The sequence below is a fragment of the Elgaria multicarinata genome, chromosome 7, assembly GCF_023053635.1.
Source record: "Elgaria multicarinata webbii isolate HBS135686 ecotype San Diego chromosome 7, rElgMul1.1.pri, whole genome shotgun sequence".
Classification (NCBI taxonomy): domain Eukaryota; kingdom Metazoa; phylum Chordata; class Lepidosauria; order Squamata; family Anguidae; genus Elgaria; species Elgaria multicarinata.
Window position 1 is genome coordinate 28,790,396 of NC_086177.1, and position 17,486 is coordinate 28,807,881.

Consider the following 17,486-nt stretch of genomic DNA (forward strand, 5'->3'; position numbering starts at 1 on the left):
CGCTTGCTTTCCTGCCTGCCTTCGTTGCCACCTTTCCAGTGCCCCTCTCCGCCCGACGGCCAGAGCTTTAACAGCGAGCGACTTCTGCGTAGCAGCCATTTCTCTCATCTCTTCCTCCTGGTATAGCCTTGCTTGTGCTTTGCTCCGGATGTTGCCTTTGAAGGAAAGGGGGGGGGGGGCGGCGGTTGTGATGTTGGGGAGGGTATGCGTGTTCACACTTTTGCTCCTCTTGGACCTCTTCTACTTGCTGGGGGGATGCGCGTGTTTTTTTAGTAGGACTAAGGCCACAGCTAGACCTAAGGTTTATCCTGGGATCATCCAGGGTTTGCCCCTGCCTGAGCACTGGATCCCCTGTGTGTCACCTAGATGAACAGGTTTGACCCCTGGACAATCCAGGGATAAAACTTAGGTCTAGCTATGGCCTAAGTTGCATGCTACATTAAAAGCGTAGCGTTCATAGGCAATCATAACCTTTTACTTCCATGTAAGTGTGGGTCTTGATCCCGCATTTAACATAGCGTGCAGACGGGAGGCTCTATTGTGGCGTAAGCTTCTGTTGGCTTGGGGCCCACCTACTTATATGCATTCTAATCCATGAAAGTTTATGCTTATACTACAAGTAGTTTCAGCGATAAGTATTGAAGGCTTATTTTGTATGATGCAGCAGTTGCTTGCAGGATTGAAGACTCTAAACCGGAAAGAAAGCTTGGGTGGAGGGCTAGGGCTGCCTTCGTGGAGCCAAGTGTCTGGGTGTAACTGTGGTGGTGACTAATATGATTGGCAATTGTGAGCTGGGGTGGGGCTGCTGTGCTTTGAATAGCAGCGTGGCAGAGGCAGAATACTAGTAAATGTGTCTTTCCCCCTCACTGCGACTCCATCCTGGGAAAGGCTTTACCCGTATGGTTTCTGCCTGCTGTGCAATTGTTAAAGCACAGATAACGCTAAAAGAAAAGAGCACCCCTCTACCCCATGCTCATGCTGTTGGTGTTCATATTTCATGTGTTTTTTAGTTGCACTGAAGGGGTGGATTTTAATAGTTCAAGTTTAAAGGTGCAGCTCATGCCTAAATATATTTCTCTCTCTCCCTGTGCTGTTTTATTATGATGCACTACAACTCCTACCTGCTTCTTATTTTGTTCTCTCCAAGAAAGATCTTGGCTGAAGTGCTGTTTGTACTTTACACTAGGTTGTAAAGTGTCAGTTAGGAGCTGTGCCTCCTGGCAGGTAGAAAAGGGTGTGGTACCAGATGCAGAATGCTATGCTGTGAATTGCTACACTCTAGCAAGGTTGGACTGTGGTCCTAATATGGCAAGTAGAAGAAGTGCTTCCTTCCTAGAATAAGTAAGAATGGGGCAGGGGTGGTCTTGTAAAGCCTAGGTTGACACATTCACTAGTCTTATGTAGGTAGTTGTTCCGTAGGTGCCTTTCCAGAGAAGCTTCAGAAACTTTTGAATATGTAGCCTGGTATAATTAAGAAGAGAGAACTACTATGACAAAATAACTTTTTATTTCTTTATTACATTTCTATACAGCCCATTAGTCATTTCTATAAATTAAAACCATTAGGTATAGCATAAAACAATATAAATATGAATGCTTAAATTACAATATAAAAGTACAACCAGAATAACACCAGCAGCCATGCAGAGCTTTAAAATACAGATTTTAAACAGACAAGCTAAAAGACTAGAATGCTAAAATGCTGGAAAACTAAAAAGGTCTGTACCTGGTGCTGAAAGGAGTACAATGTAAGCACCAGGTGAACCTCTCTTCTTGGTAGCCACCTGCCTCACTTCCTTTGGCAGGAACTCCTTAGACATTAGGCACAGGGAAGAGATAGTAACTCCAATTCATTTTTTTTAATTTATATGATTGGCTGGGGAATGCTGGGTGTTGTAGAACTTGGGGGGGGGGTCTAAAGAGGCATAGGATTGCACCCTAAATGGCTGTATAGTGTGGAAAGGGTGTTATGAATGAATTGCTGTCTTATGTACTTTCTCAGCTTGTGCTTTCCCATTTCCAACTCATATGGAAATGACTATGTTTGTAATGGAATTGTGAAAAACAGTAGCGGAATTACAGCTACCACCCCTTTCTGTTGATGGAAATGGAAGGGGATAGCAGAGGGCCACTGCTGACCCCAGAAAGCAAATTACACTTTCTGGGGGATGGTTAGTATGCTGAACATATAGCACTAAATTTGCCAATAGAAATAATCAGATACAGTATACATATGTATAGATTTGTGACTAGTATATCAAGGATTGACAATATGATTTGCCAGGTGAAAACAGGATGAGTTTTCTATATAATACACACACACTACCATGGGAGCAAGAAGTATGAATGCAGGTGGATAAGTTGACCCAGCAAAAAAAGCTGTATTTATTTATTTATTACATTTATATACCACCCCATAGCCGAAGCTCTCTGGGCAGTTTACAGAGGTTAAAAACTGAGCGTTAAAAACAAATATACAAAAATGTAAAACCAACAAAAGCATAAAAACAACAGTACCCATTTAAAACAACTATTCTGGGGTCAGTTAAAAAAACTCGCATATGTTAACTGCCTGAAAGAAGAGAAAAGTCTTGACCTGGCACCGAAAAGATAACAATGTTGGTGCCAGGCGAACCTCATTGAGGAGATCATTCCATAATTGGGGGGCCACCACTGAAAAGACCCTCTCCCTTGTTGCCATCCTCCGAGCTTCCCTCAGAGTAGGCACTCAGAGGAGGACCTTAGATGTTGAGTGTAGTGTACGGGTAGGTTCATGTCGGGAGAGGCGTTCTGTCTGGTATTGTGATCCCAAGCCATGTAATACCCACAGGAAGAAAGATAAACAATTAATAACAATTCATAGGGTTGCTGCATTTTACGACTCTCACCATTGTATCTCATCTGACATTGGTCACATGAGTGGGGTTGATGCCCATCTCTGCCAACCTGGCACCATTTGTTCTGGCAGTACCTGTGTGAACATATAAAATCATTTTTTCCCAGCAGCTTAATTTTCCCACATCCAGGCCAACAGAAGAAATATACAGCCATATGTACTGGACATGAAGAAAGGGCATGCTCCAAAAATGACAGAGGCCTGTACACAGCGTAACTAACTGGCTGAGTTTAAGCAGCACTGCCCATGCAAGATGAGGGGGAAGAAATGATAACTTTTGGTTGCTGCGTTCATGAGAGTAATCAGGCCACATGAGAGCTAAGGCTGCCCGGGAATGGGCTTTGCAGGGGGGCGTCCCTTATTATGTGGATGCAATGGCAATAGTTAATGCAGCATGTGAACCGTGCCAAAAAGTGAAACAAATGCCCTCTCCTCCACTGGACCAAATGAGTAGGAGACAAAGTCCTGGACAGATATACCAGATGGATTATGTGAACCCCATTTCCCATCCAAAAGGTGGCAGTATCTGATTGGCAATGGTAAATACCTATTCTGGTTACCTGTTGGTGTATCCATGTGCTTAACAAAGTACCATTAAGTGTTTAGTTGTTTGATTAGAAAGTATGAAATACCATTCCAGTTTGACAATGGAAGTCACCTTACAAGCACAGAAGTGCAAGAGTGGGCCATATTCCCCATCATCCCTAAGCAGTGTTAACCCCTAAGGCTGTTAAAGCAGAAAGTGGGTGAATTTTAGACCAGGCTGAGCAAACTCAACAGCCATCCCCAAGTGAGGGTCAAACACCCCTATAATGCATAGTGGGATGGTGATAACCCAGAGAGGGAATATCTGAGGGTATGGAAAATCCAACTTTATGGTATAGACTAATGAAAACTGCACGAGACAGTGCTACAGCAAGCTTGTCGCACCCCAAAGATGTAAGGGGGCAGATGATTATGCCATTGGGAACTGGAATTGCAGCCCCTTGAGGGACTTATGAATGGATTGCCCTGTGTTCTGGTTTAGCTCTGAAAGGCATTCTGGACTGATGGTAGATTTAGACTATCTAGAAGAAGTACTAGTTAAAGGGAGGTCATTTTTTAAATTTGATTGTACAATTGATCTGTGAGAAATTTACTGTGACTATCAGGAAGTGGCAGGGCTAGATCAGACAAAGGATCTGATCCCAGGCCAAAAACTGTGGATTGTTTATTCAACCCAACCCAAATCAAACTGGAGAAAATGTGTCACCAAGGAGCCAAGTGCCAGTCAAGGTGTTTGATTAATCAATACTATTCTGTTGGCCTGGATGTGGGGAAATTAAGCTGCTGGGAATAATCGATTGTATACATTCACACAGGTGCTGCCAGAACAAATAGTGCCAGGATGGCAGAGATGGGCATCAACCCCACTCATGTGACCGCTATCGGATGAGACAATGGCGAGAGTTGTAAAATGTGGCAACCCTATGAATTGTTATTAATTGTATATCTTCCTTCCTGTGTGTATGACATGGCTGTGGTTGTTATTCCAATATGGACCTTCCCAGATCTGTTGACTACTTCCTCAGGGTCTTGTCAACAAGTGATTTCAGCACCAGAGACCAAGTATGTATGACTCTAGGTGCCGGCCAAGGCTAAAATACCCACTATAACATAGCCGCTATATTTGTTTGCCTGTCTGTGAAAAACAAGTTGTATTGTACAAACAATAATTAACTAGTGTTAGTGGAATTGGATGAATGTTGCTGAGTTGGGGGAGTGGAACAGAGCACAGCCCTAATTATAATGCTTTTAGCCCAATGCATACAGCTCTGAATGTGGGGACTTGCTACAAATATTTTAATGAATATAGATTAGGATCAGAACATGATGCTCTCCTGCCCCACCCATGAATGAACAGAGTGCTTTATCACAATGTGATCAAGTGCCATACAACAGTGCATAATGTAGTAATTGTGGGAGAAGTAGGGGACACTTAAAAAGTTTTGTGTGTGTTCATCATCTGTGTTTATAGTGCAAGCATACCCCCCAAACATAATAAAGTGTTGTAATGTGGCAGAAGTGGTAATTCATACTGTTGTTTCAGAGTGCTGTTTTTTTTTTTTAAAGTAACTGCATGTGCACCTTCACAGCTGTGCAGCTGTGGGTATGCAGTAAGAAAGAGTCTAAAAAGAATCCCACATGGATTTCCCATAAAAAGCCAATGCAAGGAAAGATCAGGAAAGGAGGAAAGTCCAGAAGGGGAAAATTGCAAAACTGCTTCTACAGGTTTAAAGGCACTTCCATCAGTAAACTTTATAGTTCTGCTAGGATGGGACACACATTGAGTGAGGAGACAATTAATGTAAGCTAAGGATTTGAGTGAGTTATGGTGTTGAATTGAATGATGAAGTCATTTGTATTTAACATATGTGGCCATAGCTAGACTTAAGGTTTATCCCTGGATCGTCCAGGGGTCAAACCTGTTCATCTAGGTGCCACACAGGGGATCCAGTGCTCAGGCAAGGGCGAATCCTGGATGATCCCAGGATAACCTTAGATCTAGCTGTAGCCTGTGTCAGCTAGTAACAGCCTAGGTGTAAGAGTTGAGAAATGTTTAACTGTAGTCTGTTAAACTCGTCAGAACATGTCTATAGCTGATTCTTCATTGCAATAATTAATTTCTGATTTGTTTAATTGCTTCCTTGTGTAAATCTAAGATTAGCAGGTGCCTAGCTTTCTCTTATACTGTAGATGAGCTTTCCTAGACTTACAACAAAACATTGCAATGTGTTGGCAGCCCTAACTAGGAATGCTCCTGTATAGGGTTCTGGCCAACCCAGAACAGGACTTTTGTGTTTATGGAGCTGGGGTCAGGTTTCTAGAGAGTGGGAAAGGAAAAAGATGCCCTTCTACCACCTCATATGTTTCCCTATACAGCTTTTTAAAAAATGTAGCATCCATTTCTTTCTCCTCTCTCCTGCTTACCCAGCTCTAATCCCCTTCTGTAGGGCACCATAAGCTTTTAGGAGTCTAAGCACACCATTTTCTTTTTCACTCCCTACCCTCAACTGACACCTTCATCATTCCATGATTCAGCTGCCCTCAACCATAGACTTTAGTAGTGTATGCTAGCACACTGGCTCATTCACAATATGCCAGAATTCTTTAGAATTCTGGATTATTGTGACATACAGGCATAGCCATTGTCTTTAAAGTATGAAAACATTATCATTTGAACATGGGAAATGTAGGTTGATCTGCTATTATGACACACATGTGGGATTTGAAAGAATTGTTTAAGGGTCTTTGCAAAAGTTACTTAAGGGTTGACCTCCCTGATTACTGTATGACTTGTGCTTATTCCATAGGTTCTGAAACATGGACGGCCTCAATATAGCAAACACTGCCTTTGCCATCAACCTTTTCAAGGGGATAACTGAAAATGATCGTACAGCGAACACATTTTTTTCTCCTTTGAGTATTACTTCTTCTCTGGCGATGGTCCTTTTGGGTGCAAAAGGTAGCACAGCAGACCAGATGTCAAAGGTATTATCTAGATAAATGCTATTCAGAAAAAAAAATTGACTTTGGCTCTGAATTGGGGATCTTGCATAAAGGAGCTTGCTTTTCTTTATAACAGAACATGTTGCAATTATAGGACTTAGCATGCACTTAAGGCCACAAGCCTTAGCACGCTTCCTAAGGGCCAAACTAGATGAGACCTCATTCAATGCAATTAGTAATTATATGAATGGTTTACTTTTCAAGAGTAAATAGCGGGCACAGGCGGCCTAATTGAAGAGTCATTTGTATGCATGTAGCACCTGGTGAAATTCCCTCTTCATCACAACAGTTAAAGCTGCAGCACCCCTGCCCTCTTTTGTATCTGGTCCTTCTAGGAAGGACTTCCCTTACCTTCCTCGTTGTTGCTCTGGCGGGAAATGTGCTTCCCTGCCGGAAACGGAAGTGACTAGTATAGTTCCTGCAGCTTTAGCTGTTGTGATGACGAGGGAATTTCACCAGGTGCTGCATGCATACAAATGACACCTGCTGAAATTCCCTTTTCTATACAACTGTTAAAGATACCGGAGCCTTGTCCTCTTTTTCATATGGTCACCCTACATTTATGTCAAACAGAACTTTTTTTTCCCAAGGTGATTGGAGGTGCTGGTAACCGATCCAGATCAGGCCTCCTGCTATTTACTTTTGAAAAGCCATTGCCCAATTGATAGCTGTGCAAGTGGTGCCTCATCTAGATTGACCCGAAGAAGTATGTCCCATTGAATTTGTAGTAAAGCACTTGAGGACAGCTAGGCAACATTTGGGACAGCAGGTTAGCATAAAGTCAAGCCAGGCCTGACATGGAAAATACACGATTAGGAATCACTTGCATTTTTTGTGTATTGTACATTACTATTTTTATGAAGAAAGATTTTTTTAAAAAAGTCTACACTGCTTAACATTGCATTGAGTGGCATTTCCACAGACCAACAAAAACACAGAAATTTAATTGAAATCATATTTTCATAATGGTGGTTGGAAGCTTTGTGGGAAGGGCCTGCTGAAAGGGAAAACATCTACAAGCACTCACTCACTCTCTCCAGAATATATTAATGTGAAACATAATTGCCACTCTTCTTGTCTTGTCTGCCACAAAGGGAAAGAAAGATATTCAACTCCCTTAAAAAATGACTATCTGCATTTGGTACTACACCTCTATTTAATGTCTGTATCAAGCAGAGGGATATCACCTCTGTTTGATGTACTGCACACCTTATTATGCAGCTCTTCATATTCACTGGATATATACCTTTCCCAAGACTTTGGGATGCTCCTCAAGCTAATTTAGAGAGAAGACTATACTGTAATAATTTCCTCCCTGTGTTCTGCACTTGCCAAGAATCTTTTAAAACTTGAAAATAGCAGAAGCAAACAGGCATTTGTTTCATTTGGGATGTTTTTGTAAATAATCAATTTCAAGAAGGAGTTTTCTTTCTAACCAGATCTTTCTGTCTTGTGACATCCAGAATAGGAACCAAGGGATGTGATTTACCTCTTCTACCTAACAACAGTTATTGGGAAGTTATATTATTTTATTATTGGAACAACAAGCTCCAAATTTAATTAAAGCAGAAAAGGCTTCCCTGACACTGCAATGGCTATTTATATATTTCACTGCCTTGCTTGCTGGCATTCAGTATTTTTCATCCTACAGTCCTTCGATAAACATTAGTATTCACATTTGAACTGAGTCTAAACTGTAACTGATATTAATCATATATCACCCTGTAGGCACTATCTTTGACTACCTGTGAAGAGATTCACCAGGGATATGAGAAACTTATTTCTGAAATCAACAAACCAGGAACCAAGTACTTGCTTAAGCTAGCCAACAGGCTCTTTGGAGAAACATCGTATGATTTTCTTGCAGTAAGTTTTACTGTTTACATAGATGTTGGAGAATTACATGCAAATAGTCTCAAATAAATAAATAGTGGGGTTATGTTCTTTCCCCGATGAGAGTGACAGCTCAGCAATTACAGTAATCCTTCTGTACTTTCATTAATCTTACCCCTCCATTGCAGTTCATAATATTTCACAGTTTCCACTTGCTTCAAATTAAATATAATCAAAACTATACTGGTATCAAACTATATTGGTATAAGTAGCAGCCACATGCCGTTTTTCTATATTCTGGATGAAAAACATGGTGATGATGATGATTTGTCAGACATTTGCTACATAGTCTGGGCCATGACAAATTAATCTGCTGTCTGCCAGTGAACTATGCCAATTTCCTCCCATGTGGATGTCAGCAAAAGCATCACACACGGAACCTGCTGACACTTGCATTGCACACTCATTGGGCCTGTTCAGACAACACACTAATCCATGGTGAACCTGCTAACCCTTTTGCACTAAACAGTTAGTGAGCATGTTTAAACCGTGGTTATATAGCCACCATGGTTAAGAATGGAACCCATGACATGTTAAGCCATAATGTTTAGCTCAAAATGCTTAACTGCTGTGGCTTAGCATGCCTTCTGAACAGGGTCACTGTAAGTTTTATTGTCTGCCAAGTAACGTTTGTAAAGCTGAAGAGCAGCTTATGCCAGAATATGTGTTGGTTTTCAAAAACAGTGAATGAGATATAAGTACAATAGAGGCTTCCAAAACTGGAAGAAACTTAATTGTGAGGAGCTGCAGATTGGATAGCTTTGCAGATGACTCTTCTGATCTAGCAAGATAAATCTTATACATTTGAGAGATTATGTTCTGTGCAAAAATAATTGCCTGCTGGCTTAATACTTACCCAAATTTAGACATAGGGTTTTGCGTTTTATCTGATTTATTAATGTAATAAGTCAGTTTCCTGAATTGCATGTAGATGTCTGAATAATGAAATAAATACCCCCTTTCTGAGTTAAAATTTAGATGAAAGCATAGTTTTGATATTATACAGAATCTGGTATGACTTCGTCTACTAAAAAGTCACCATTTTCTTAAGCCATTTATAGATTCCAGTCAGAAATTCTATCATGCAGGTCTAGAGAAACTTAACTTCAGTAAAGCATCAGAAGATTCCAGAAAACATATTAATGCCTGGGTAGAAGAACAAACAGCAGGTGAGTATATCTTGAACTTCTCTGCTATCTCTCGTCATTTTTGCTTACTTTAAAAAGGAAAGTGGAATCCTATGAATGTTTAATTTTACGATAATGTGTGTGTGTGTGTGTGTGTGTGTGTGTGTGTGTGTGTGTGTGTGAGTGTGAGAGAGAGAGAGAGAGAGAGAGAGAGAGAGAGAGAGAGAGAGAGAGAGAGAGAGAGAGAACAACATCTACCTATTAACACAGCTTTTAATCCCTCTTAAAGGTAAAATCCAAAATCTGCTTGCCCCAGGAATTGTTAATGGTCTTACAAGGCTGGTCTTGGTGAATGCTATATATTTTAAGGGAAATTGGGCAAAACGGTTCCGCAAAGATCTCACAACAGAAAAACCATTCAAAGTTTCCAAGGTAAGAGGTGAAAAATGTTCTACAAATCAACTCACACTTTCCTAGTTTGATTACTTAATCTATTTCTGAATTACCCCCTCACTCAATGACTGCTCAAGATGATTTACAGATTAACAGTAACTGAAAGGCAGAGCGGACATCAGAAACTCCAAAAAAAATTGAAGTAGGGCAAAAACAAAGATGGGACATGTTTGCATGGGTGCGTTGTCAACTTCTTTTCATGCTAGCATCATATTGGGATGCTCTTCTAATAGTTTTACAAGAGCAGTCCTGAGTAATCTTATCAATAGTTAGCCGTTCTGGAAGCCTTTTTGGCTGAGGTGCAGGATACAAATTACTCTAAATAAATAAATAAAAATAATCCAGCCTCCCTTTTTCCTCCCCCCCCAACCCATGTTCAGAATGAAACCAAAATGGTGCAGATGATGTTCCAGAAAGCTAAATTCAATGTGACCTACATAGCAGATTATCATACCCATGTTCTTGAGATGCCGTATGTTGATAATGAGCTGAGCATGATCATTCTGCTTCCCGATGAAATCAGAGATGATTCTACTGGCTTGGAAAAGGTAAGGCGTTGTTACTAAATCTAAATTCTTGTCCAGAAGGAATTGTCCCTAGTTGTACATTGCTATAGCATTGAGCTCCCACTGTGTTCAGTGTGGCTGCTTACATTTCTGTAAGTATATTTGTTAGCCCCACCAGCACTTCAGAAAAGGGTGTAAATCCACAGAACTCCAGGAAATCCAGTTATTCTCTCCCCTTCTCCCAATACATGAAAGTCCCATTATTTGTATAGTTGGTGATAAGGATCCCAATAATAATCCTAGCTCTTGGTGTATTTTGCCATCAACTCATGTGCATGTAAGGACAGGACAGAGATGGAAGAGATCAAGGCCCAGTTTCAGATCTTTAGTGCGATCCTTTGAACAGATCCATGTTTCAGTTTCCCAATCTCTGAATTACAGATACATTGCCTGCTTCAAATATATTAATGGTAGTCAATATGTGTCTGAGAGATATGGGTATATCACTCTAAGAACCCGTTATGGGGATAGCCACTAGTTTTCTTAGGTTGGAAAAACATTATAGAACATTAGGTTGGAAGAACATATATAGTTCATGTGACCACTGAAGAAGACCTCTTTTGGGTCGAAACGCATATGGTCTTGAAGTATTTTGTTCTTTGAGTGTTTTCTAAATGATCTTTGAGTACTTGACTGTGCTTTTTTAATGATATAATATACAGTTTTACAGTGGAAGTACACATGAACTTTGGGAACTAGTGTAACTTATCAGTATATTAAAAAGTTTTTATATCTCACTTAACCTCTGCAGTACATGTGAGTATGGATAGTGATACAATCAGCCCCTTTCCCTCACTTCACTGCCTTGATTTTAAGGGGCCTGGATAGGCTTCTCTTTGCTTATCTCAGAACATTAGAATAATCCATAGCTGCTGAGCTACCATCCCAGTTATAGTATCAAAAAATAGAGCCTCCAAATTTGGGATATATATCTCTGAACTTTCCTGTTGTCATTTCTCCCCAGCATCTGGCATTTCCTTTCATATTTATGAGTTTCCTGGGGATTTGCGTGTGATTGCTGTTGGAGATAGACTGCTAGAACTTATGGATCTTCTAGTCTGATCTAGAAAGGCAAATCTCAATGCTATGAATATTTGGAAATGAGTTTAATAAATTCTTGCAATTGAATGTTAAAGATGAGAGTGACTTGAGACAAACCACTCACCTTTGAAACTAGGACTAGAACCCTGGGGAAGTGGACAAAGCATGACACATTGATATCATTAGAATCCTCTTCCTCTTGGAATGGGAAGTTCAGTCAGGAAAAAAGTGTTTTAGGGAGCAGGTTAATGGGTAGCTGTGAGATTAGAGAACCTGAAAGTAGGCCAGTATGGTGTAGTGGGTAGAGTGTTGAACTGGGGAGATCCAGATTCTAGTTCACCACTCAGCCGTGGAAACCTACTAGATGCCTTTGGTCCAGTCACTGATTCTCAGACCAACCTGTTGTTGTGAGGATGAAAAGGAGAGGAGGAGGAGGATTATGTCTGCTAACTTGAGTTCCTTGGAGGAAAAAAGGTGGGATATAAATGCAATAAATAAATAAATAAGCTGGGAATGAGAGGGGCTCCCTTTGCTTTTTCACCTGGAGAGTAGATGTCAAAGGGGCTTCATATGTGTGTTTTACCTCCCAGGTACATGAAATTTCCCTTTGTGCAACATTTCACTTCTTTACAATGAATCCCATGGGATAAAGCATAATGTCAAAACATTGGTGTACCTTCTCAGCTACAGTATTTAAAAAATAGAGCCCCCATATTCAGGGCCAGTATCCCTTTGAACGTCCCTTTATTATTTCTCCCCAGGATTTGGCAATTCCAAATCGATTTATGAGCTTCATGGGGTATATGTGTGGCACAGTGAATCCCTTGGGCTTACAAACCACAATTACAAGATTTACAACTACAGCCAGGATTTTTCTTTCTTTCTTAATGTTTCATATTTATCTTATTTTAGTTGGAGAGAGAAATGACTTATGAGAAACTCATTGAATGGATCAACCCAGAGATGATGGATTCAACTGAAGTTGAACTGTCTCTACCGAAATTTAAATTGGAGGAAAAATATGATCTGAAGCCTGTTCTGAAGAGCTTGGGAATGACTGATGCGTTTGATGAAGGCAAGGCGGACTTCTCAGGAATGTCACCCAACAACGACTTAGTCCTGTCTGAAGTTGTTCACAAATCCTTTGTAGAGGTCAATGAAGAGGGTACTGAGGCAGCTGCTGCTACAGCGGCTGTTATGATGTTGCGGTGCGCTAGGATTCCTCGCCCAATCATAGCTGACCATCCCTTCCTCTTTTTTATTCGCCACAGAATAATGGGAGGTATCCTCTTCTATGGTAGATTTTGTTCTCCCTAGGCGTTGTGTGTTTGTATGGATACAGTATGAACACACCTCACTGTAGCCTGCTGGAAATATATCAAGCATTTACTTCATCAGATTCTTACACATGTCACATTGGGTAGCCTTTCATTGCCATTCTTCTCTTTGCAGCAGCCTTTTACAGCTCTATTAATATTTGACTAGTGGCTCTGCATAGGCGGATCACTGCAAGGTGGCCCATTTAGGCAACGATGGCCTCTTTAATATCCTAAATGCACATTGATGCAAATGTATGTTTTGTGTGCCTTATTCAGTTCAAGAGACTGTCTCATGGAGTATAAGCAAAATAGGGGAAAATAAAGCAGGACTTAATGAATGTATTTCATCTTTTGCATGCACTCTATTTGAGGACAGGGCTCATTTTTCAGGGGGCTTGGCTTTAAATGATAAGACGGTTGTGAGAGCCTTTCATTCGTGGCCTTCCTCTTTCCAGGATACTTTATGGATATTCTTATTTAACACGTTGCAACCAATCCCAAAAAGAGCTGCTACCAAAGGAGCTAATGTAATATACTTTTATATGCATTTGATAAGAAAAACGGTTGTTTGATACTAGTTTCTGGTGTTCAAGCTGGCACTTTAAAAAATTCTGCAAAACCTGTTTGTGATTACAGTAATGAATATATTTTAAAGAAAAGCCTTGTTAGCACTAGGAAGAATTACATAGTTGCTTTACGCTTCTACACAGATTTTGGCCTTGCAGAGAAGAATGTGTTTGATAACCGTATGTATGAATCGAAGGTTGTAGATTCTAATGTATTTATTTACTTGACAAAATATGTAACCAAGCAGTTTAACTCATAGCAGTCTACAACTAGATATTCAAAATTCTACAAATGAGGATTTACCTTGCTTAACTCTGTGATTGGATTTTGATGCAGCTATTCATGAATTAAAACATAAAATTAAAAAAAAATCCTATACAAATTGTGATGTTTTCTAATTGTGTGTGGATGCTAGATTCATTAACTACCAGGTTCATGACAAAAGTCCATATCATCACAGAGTTCCTATGTCACTGAAACTAGTGATCAATTCCACACTTAATACATTTGGTTTCCAACAGCATATTTAAACTATTGGTGTGCTAATTAAGGCATGAGTTCAGAAAAAGTCCTAACAAGGGTGTTTGAATATTTGGGGCTTGTTGGGGGAGCCCTATAACTTGCTGTTATGTGGAAACCTTGTGAAGGTGGGTTGTTGGGGTGGTTAACAAGCCACCCACAACCCTATAACAGCTCATGGTTTCTGGGTGGCTTGTCAGTCATGCCAGAAACCCCACTTCACCAGGTTCACACATAAGGAGAAGTTGTGGCAGGAGGATGGGAGGCCTGGATTGTCGACCTGGTGCCTGTGGGCCCCACAGCTTGCCATGGTGGGCTACAGTAATAGTGCGAACCAGGCCACACTCTCACAGAGAAACAGGATATGAAAGATGCTGTATATACACTCACAGTCTAATTACCAGCGACAATGCCTATTCCTGGTTCCTGTTAATGGCAAATTGTCCTAATTTTGACTCTGGAGTTATTTGGGGGGGGGGTGCTTTTTCTTTTAAAATTGTTAGTTTGAATTTCTAGTGTTGCCATTCTTCAAGTTTCTAGCCCTTTTCCTGGGTTTCTAGAAGTTCTAAAACAAGAGCAGCTTGCTAAGATCACAAAGAGGGTAGTAGTCTGCATTTCCATGCTGGCAGGGAGGCATCCATCTCTTAACAGGCAAGTAAAAAAAATTGCAGGCCAAATTTTTGTGAGCTTATTTACAAAGCTGATGTAAATGCCCATATATACACTAAAGGTCAGTGCACTAAAGATAATCTTTCCCCCGTAACTACATATCCAGATAGTGTTTCTGAATAGAATTGAGTTGAGGCATTCTAAAAACCAGTCGCATCAATGTGCAAAGAGTGGCAAAAGCATGCTAACTTGCATCTCCCTCCATTGTCATTTTCGTCATCCTGTACTCATGGAGGGCAGCTTTGTGCAGGGGAGAACCTCCTGTATCCATGGAAGCTGTATGATTGAGAACCATGGAAAATCTGGGTTCTGAATTGCAGGAAGAGCATTCTCAAGATAGAGGAGATTCTCCCCTACACGGAATCGTCCTCCGCATATAACCCTTGAAGAAGGCTTTAATCTCAGTATTAAAAGTCAATTATTTTTCATAAGTAACCTGTCTACTAGTTTACTTTAAATGGCAACTGCAAGATCACAATTCAATTGTCATCTGGGAAGAGTATTTGAAGCCAACACAAACACTCAAGTTTAAACAACTTCTTATAATGAGGAAGCAAAAAAAAAGAGCTTCCCTTCAAGATATATATTTACAATGCTATATTTCTTATTCATGTCCTGACATTTCAATCCTCTTCATTGACAAAGTCCTGTACCATCTTGTGGTGTTGCCCAAATCCTCTGCTTCTCAGTCATTCTGTTACTCATCGCCTAGGTTGTACTATCCCTTTGCCAGACTCTGCTGTCACTTCCAGCATCTGATCACACCGAATTCACTAGATCCAATCCACAGGATCCCAACAATACTTTCTTTTTACCTCTTGTCAGCTTTTGCCTCTCACCAACTGCCCAGTTTCTATGGCTTAACTGCCCCTCTAACCAACATTCCAGTCTCCTTAAGCAACGGTTGCCAGGAACCAATTAATGCTCTCCTCACCCCTCTCTCTCTCTCTCTCTCTAAATATTTAAAGTATTTATTTCTAGGGATGGATAGACTCACCTGCATTCGGCATGTCGGATGCTCGCCAAGCCATCAGTCATGGTACCGTGTGAGGTTCCCAGTCGTGGTACCGCATTAGGTTCTTTGAGGCTCAGCGAACATCCTACAAAGAGCATCCTACAAAGTTGCAAGCCCATCTGCCTTTGTCCAGAGTTTCCATTGCTGTGTACAATGGAGGCTCTGAAAATTACATTGTTCCCATTTTATGTAAATAGCAACTGTAAAGGCCCCATTCACGCAAGATTAAACTCCATTCACACCTTTGATCTTGCCTAAATGGGGCCTTTACGGATGCCATTTTCACAATGTTTGTAAACTGCCCAGAGAGTTTCGGCTAAATAAATAAGTAATTTCTGGTGCCTCCATTGTGCTCAGCAATAAGAGGCTCCAGATGAGGGCTGCTGGCTGCTCGTCAGGCTATGCAGGTGTTAGAAAACATGTTCTTTCTCCTGTGGGCAAGACAGATTGAAGTCCCAAGGAATCAGCCAGCATACAAGAGTGGAGGCAAAACATTGATTTATTAAACTGCTTGCAAGCATGGTGCGGGGAGCATGTAGCAGAGCGGACCCTTGTCATAGTGTACAAGGCCTTTTTATACTTCTCTAGCTAGCAGCCCCTCCCTTATTTTAGACAATGCCAACTCTGTCTCAAACAATGCCGGTGAGATCTTTGACTAGTACATTTTGTTCAAACTGGTTTTAACTACTCTGAAGATGCAGCTAAGAGAAAAACATGTTATTAAACAGCAGAAGGTTACAAATAGGGCATACCCATCATGGATAGCAATGATTTTCTAAAATGGAGTCACTTTTGCTAACACAGACACTCGATGTGTGGACCCAAGAATGTGCCACGGCCTGGCAAGCTGAGTCCAGGGTGCGAACACAGGGAAGTCCCAAACCCAATTGGGTGCCAGCAACATCCCTATTTATTTCCCACTTTCTAGACAAATAGGCTCTACAAAGGCGCTTACGATATAACTAAATTAATATACATCAGGTCATAGAAACATAGTAAAATATAAAACACTCATAAAATGTACATCTAAAACGACAGCATTGAGAAACATTCCACTTCAGATGAGCCAAGATAAACAGACCATCTGCTACACCTACTTTGGAAGCCAGTACAAAACAGGCTATTGCCAAAGAAATGCATAAAAGGAGAAAATGAACCTCCAGCAGCATGTTCTAGGGGAGAATGCTACAGTAGTATTCTCTGGCTGGCATGTTTTTGTTGTCCCTCAACCAGGAGTTAAAGGCTTGCTACCCCAGCGCATTAGTAGCCAATCAAACACACGAGGCTGGAGAATGCTCTTAATCCATTTACTTCCAATATTGCAGTATGGGGGGTGCTCTCCAGTTCTACAAAATGGAGGCACCCCGAACAAAGGAATCTCAGTCTACTTATAGGCCCTGACTACAAGACAGAGTTAGGCCACAGCTAGACCTAAGGTTTATCCTGGGATCATCCAGGGTTCGCCCCTGCCTGAGCAATGGATTCCCTGTGTGTCACCTAGATGAACAGGTTTGACCCCTGGATGATCCAGGGATAAACCTTAGGTCTAGCTATGGCCTTAGTCTCTTTCTAATCCTTCTATTAGTCAGTTCTGGGTTAGCAAGTTATGTTACATTCATTTTGCAAGTTAAGGTGCACAATCTCAATGAGTCATAGTTTACATTTGATGCTCCATTGGTTGAAAGTTTTCCCCTTTGTCTGCTAGCACATGATGTCCACCATTAAGGAATGCAAATCTGACATGTAGCCACCTGTAGCCACCCTTTGGCAGAGAAGCCAACTTCAACCCTTGGCACATTACATTCTTAGGCAAGATGAAATCTCTTCCTGCCTCTATCATTTTTATCTTCTGTATGGTGAACGAAGAGGTCT

The 17,486-nt window shown here is 41.0% G+C and overlaps 1 protein-coding gene across 1 annotated transcript; it reads left to right on the plus strand.

Annotated features, from left to right (window-relative positions):
• LOC134401389 (serpin B6-like) lies at positions 1-13,793 on the plus strand. Its single transcript, XM_063130281.1, has 7 exons — positions 1-120; positions 6,250-6,427; positions 8,174-8,311; positions 9,390-9,507; positions 9,755-9,897; positions 10,299-10,466; positions 12,438-13,793. Exons 2-7 carry the CDS (start codon positions 6,260-6,262, stop codon positions 12,840-12,842), a joined length of 1,140 nt encoding a protein of 379 aa, XP_062986351.1. The 5' UTR covers positions 1-120; positions 6,250-6,259; the 3' UTR covers positions 12,843-13,793.
• Positions 13,794-17,486: the final 3,693 nt, after the last annotated feature.

Bases quoted from the DNA above. Each gene is read 5' to 3' on its own strand.
- LOC134401389 (XM_063130281.1), top strand. From the start codon at position 6,260: ATGGACGGCCTCAATATAGCAAACACTGCCTTTGCCATCAACCTTTTC. The intron at 6,428-8,173 runs GTATTATCTAGA...ATCACCCTGTAG, and splicing joins CAGCAGACCAGATGTCAAAG to GCACTATCTTTGACTACCTG. The intron at 9,898-10,298 runs GTAAGAGGTGAA...ACCCATGTTCAG, and splicing joins AACCATTCAAAGTTTCCAAG to AATGAAACCAAAATGGTGCA.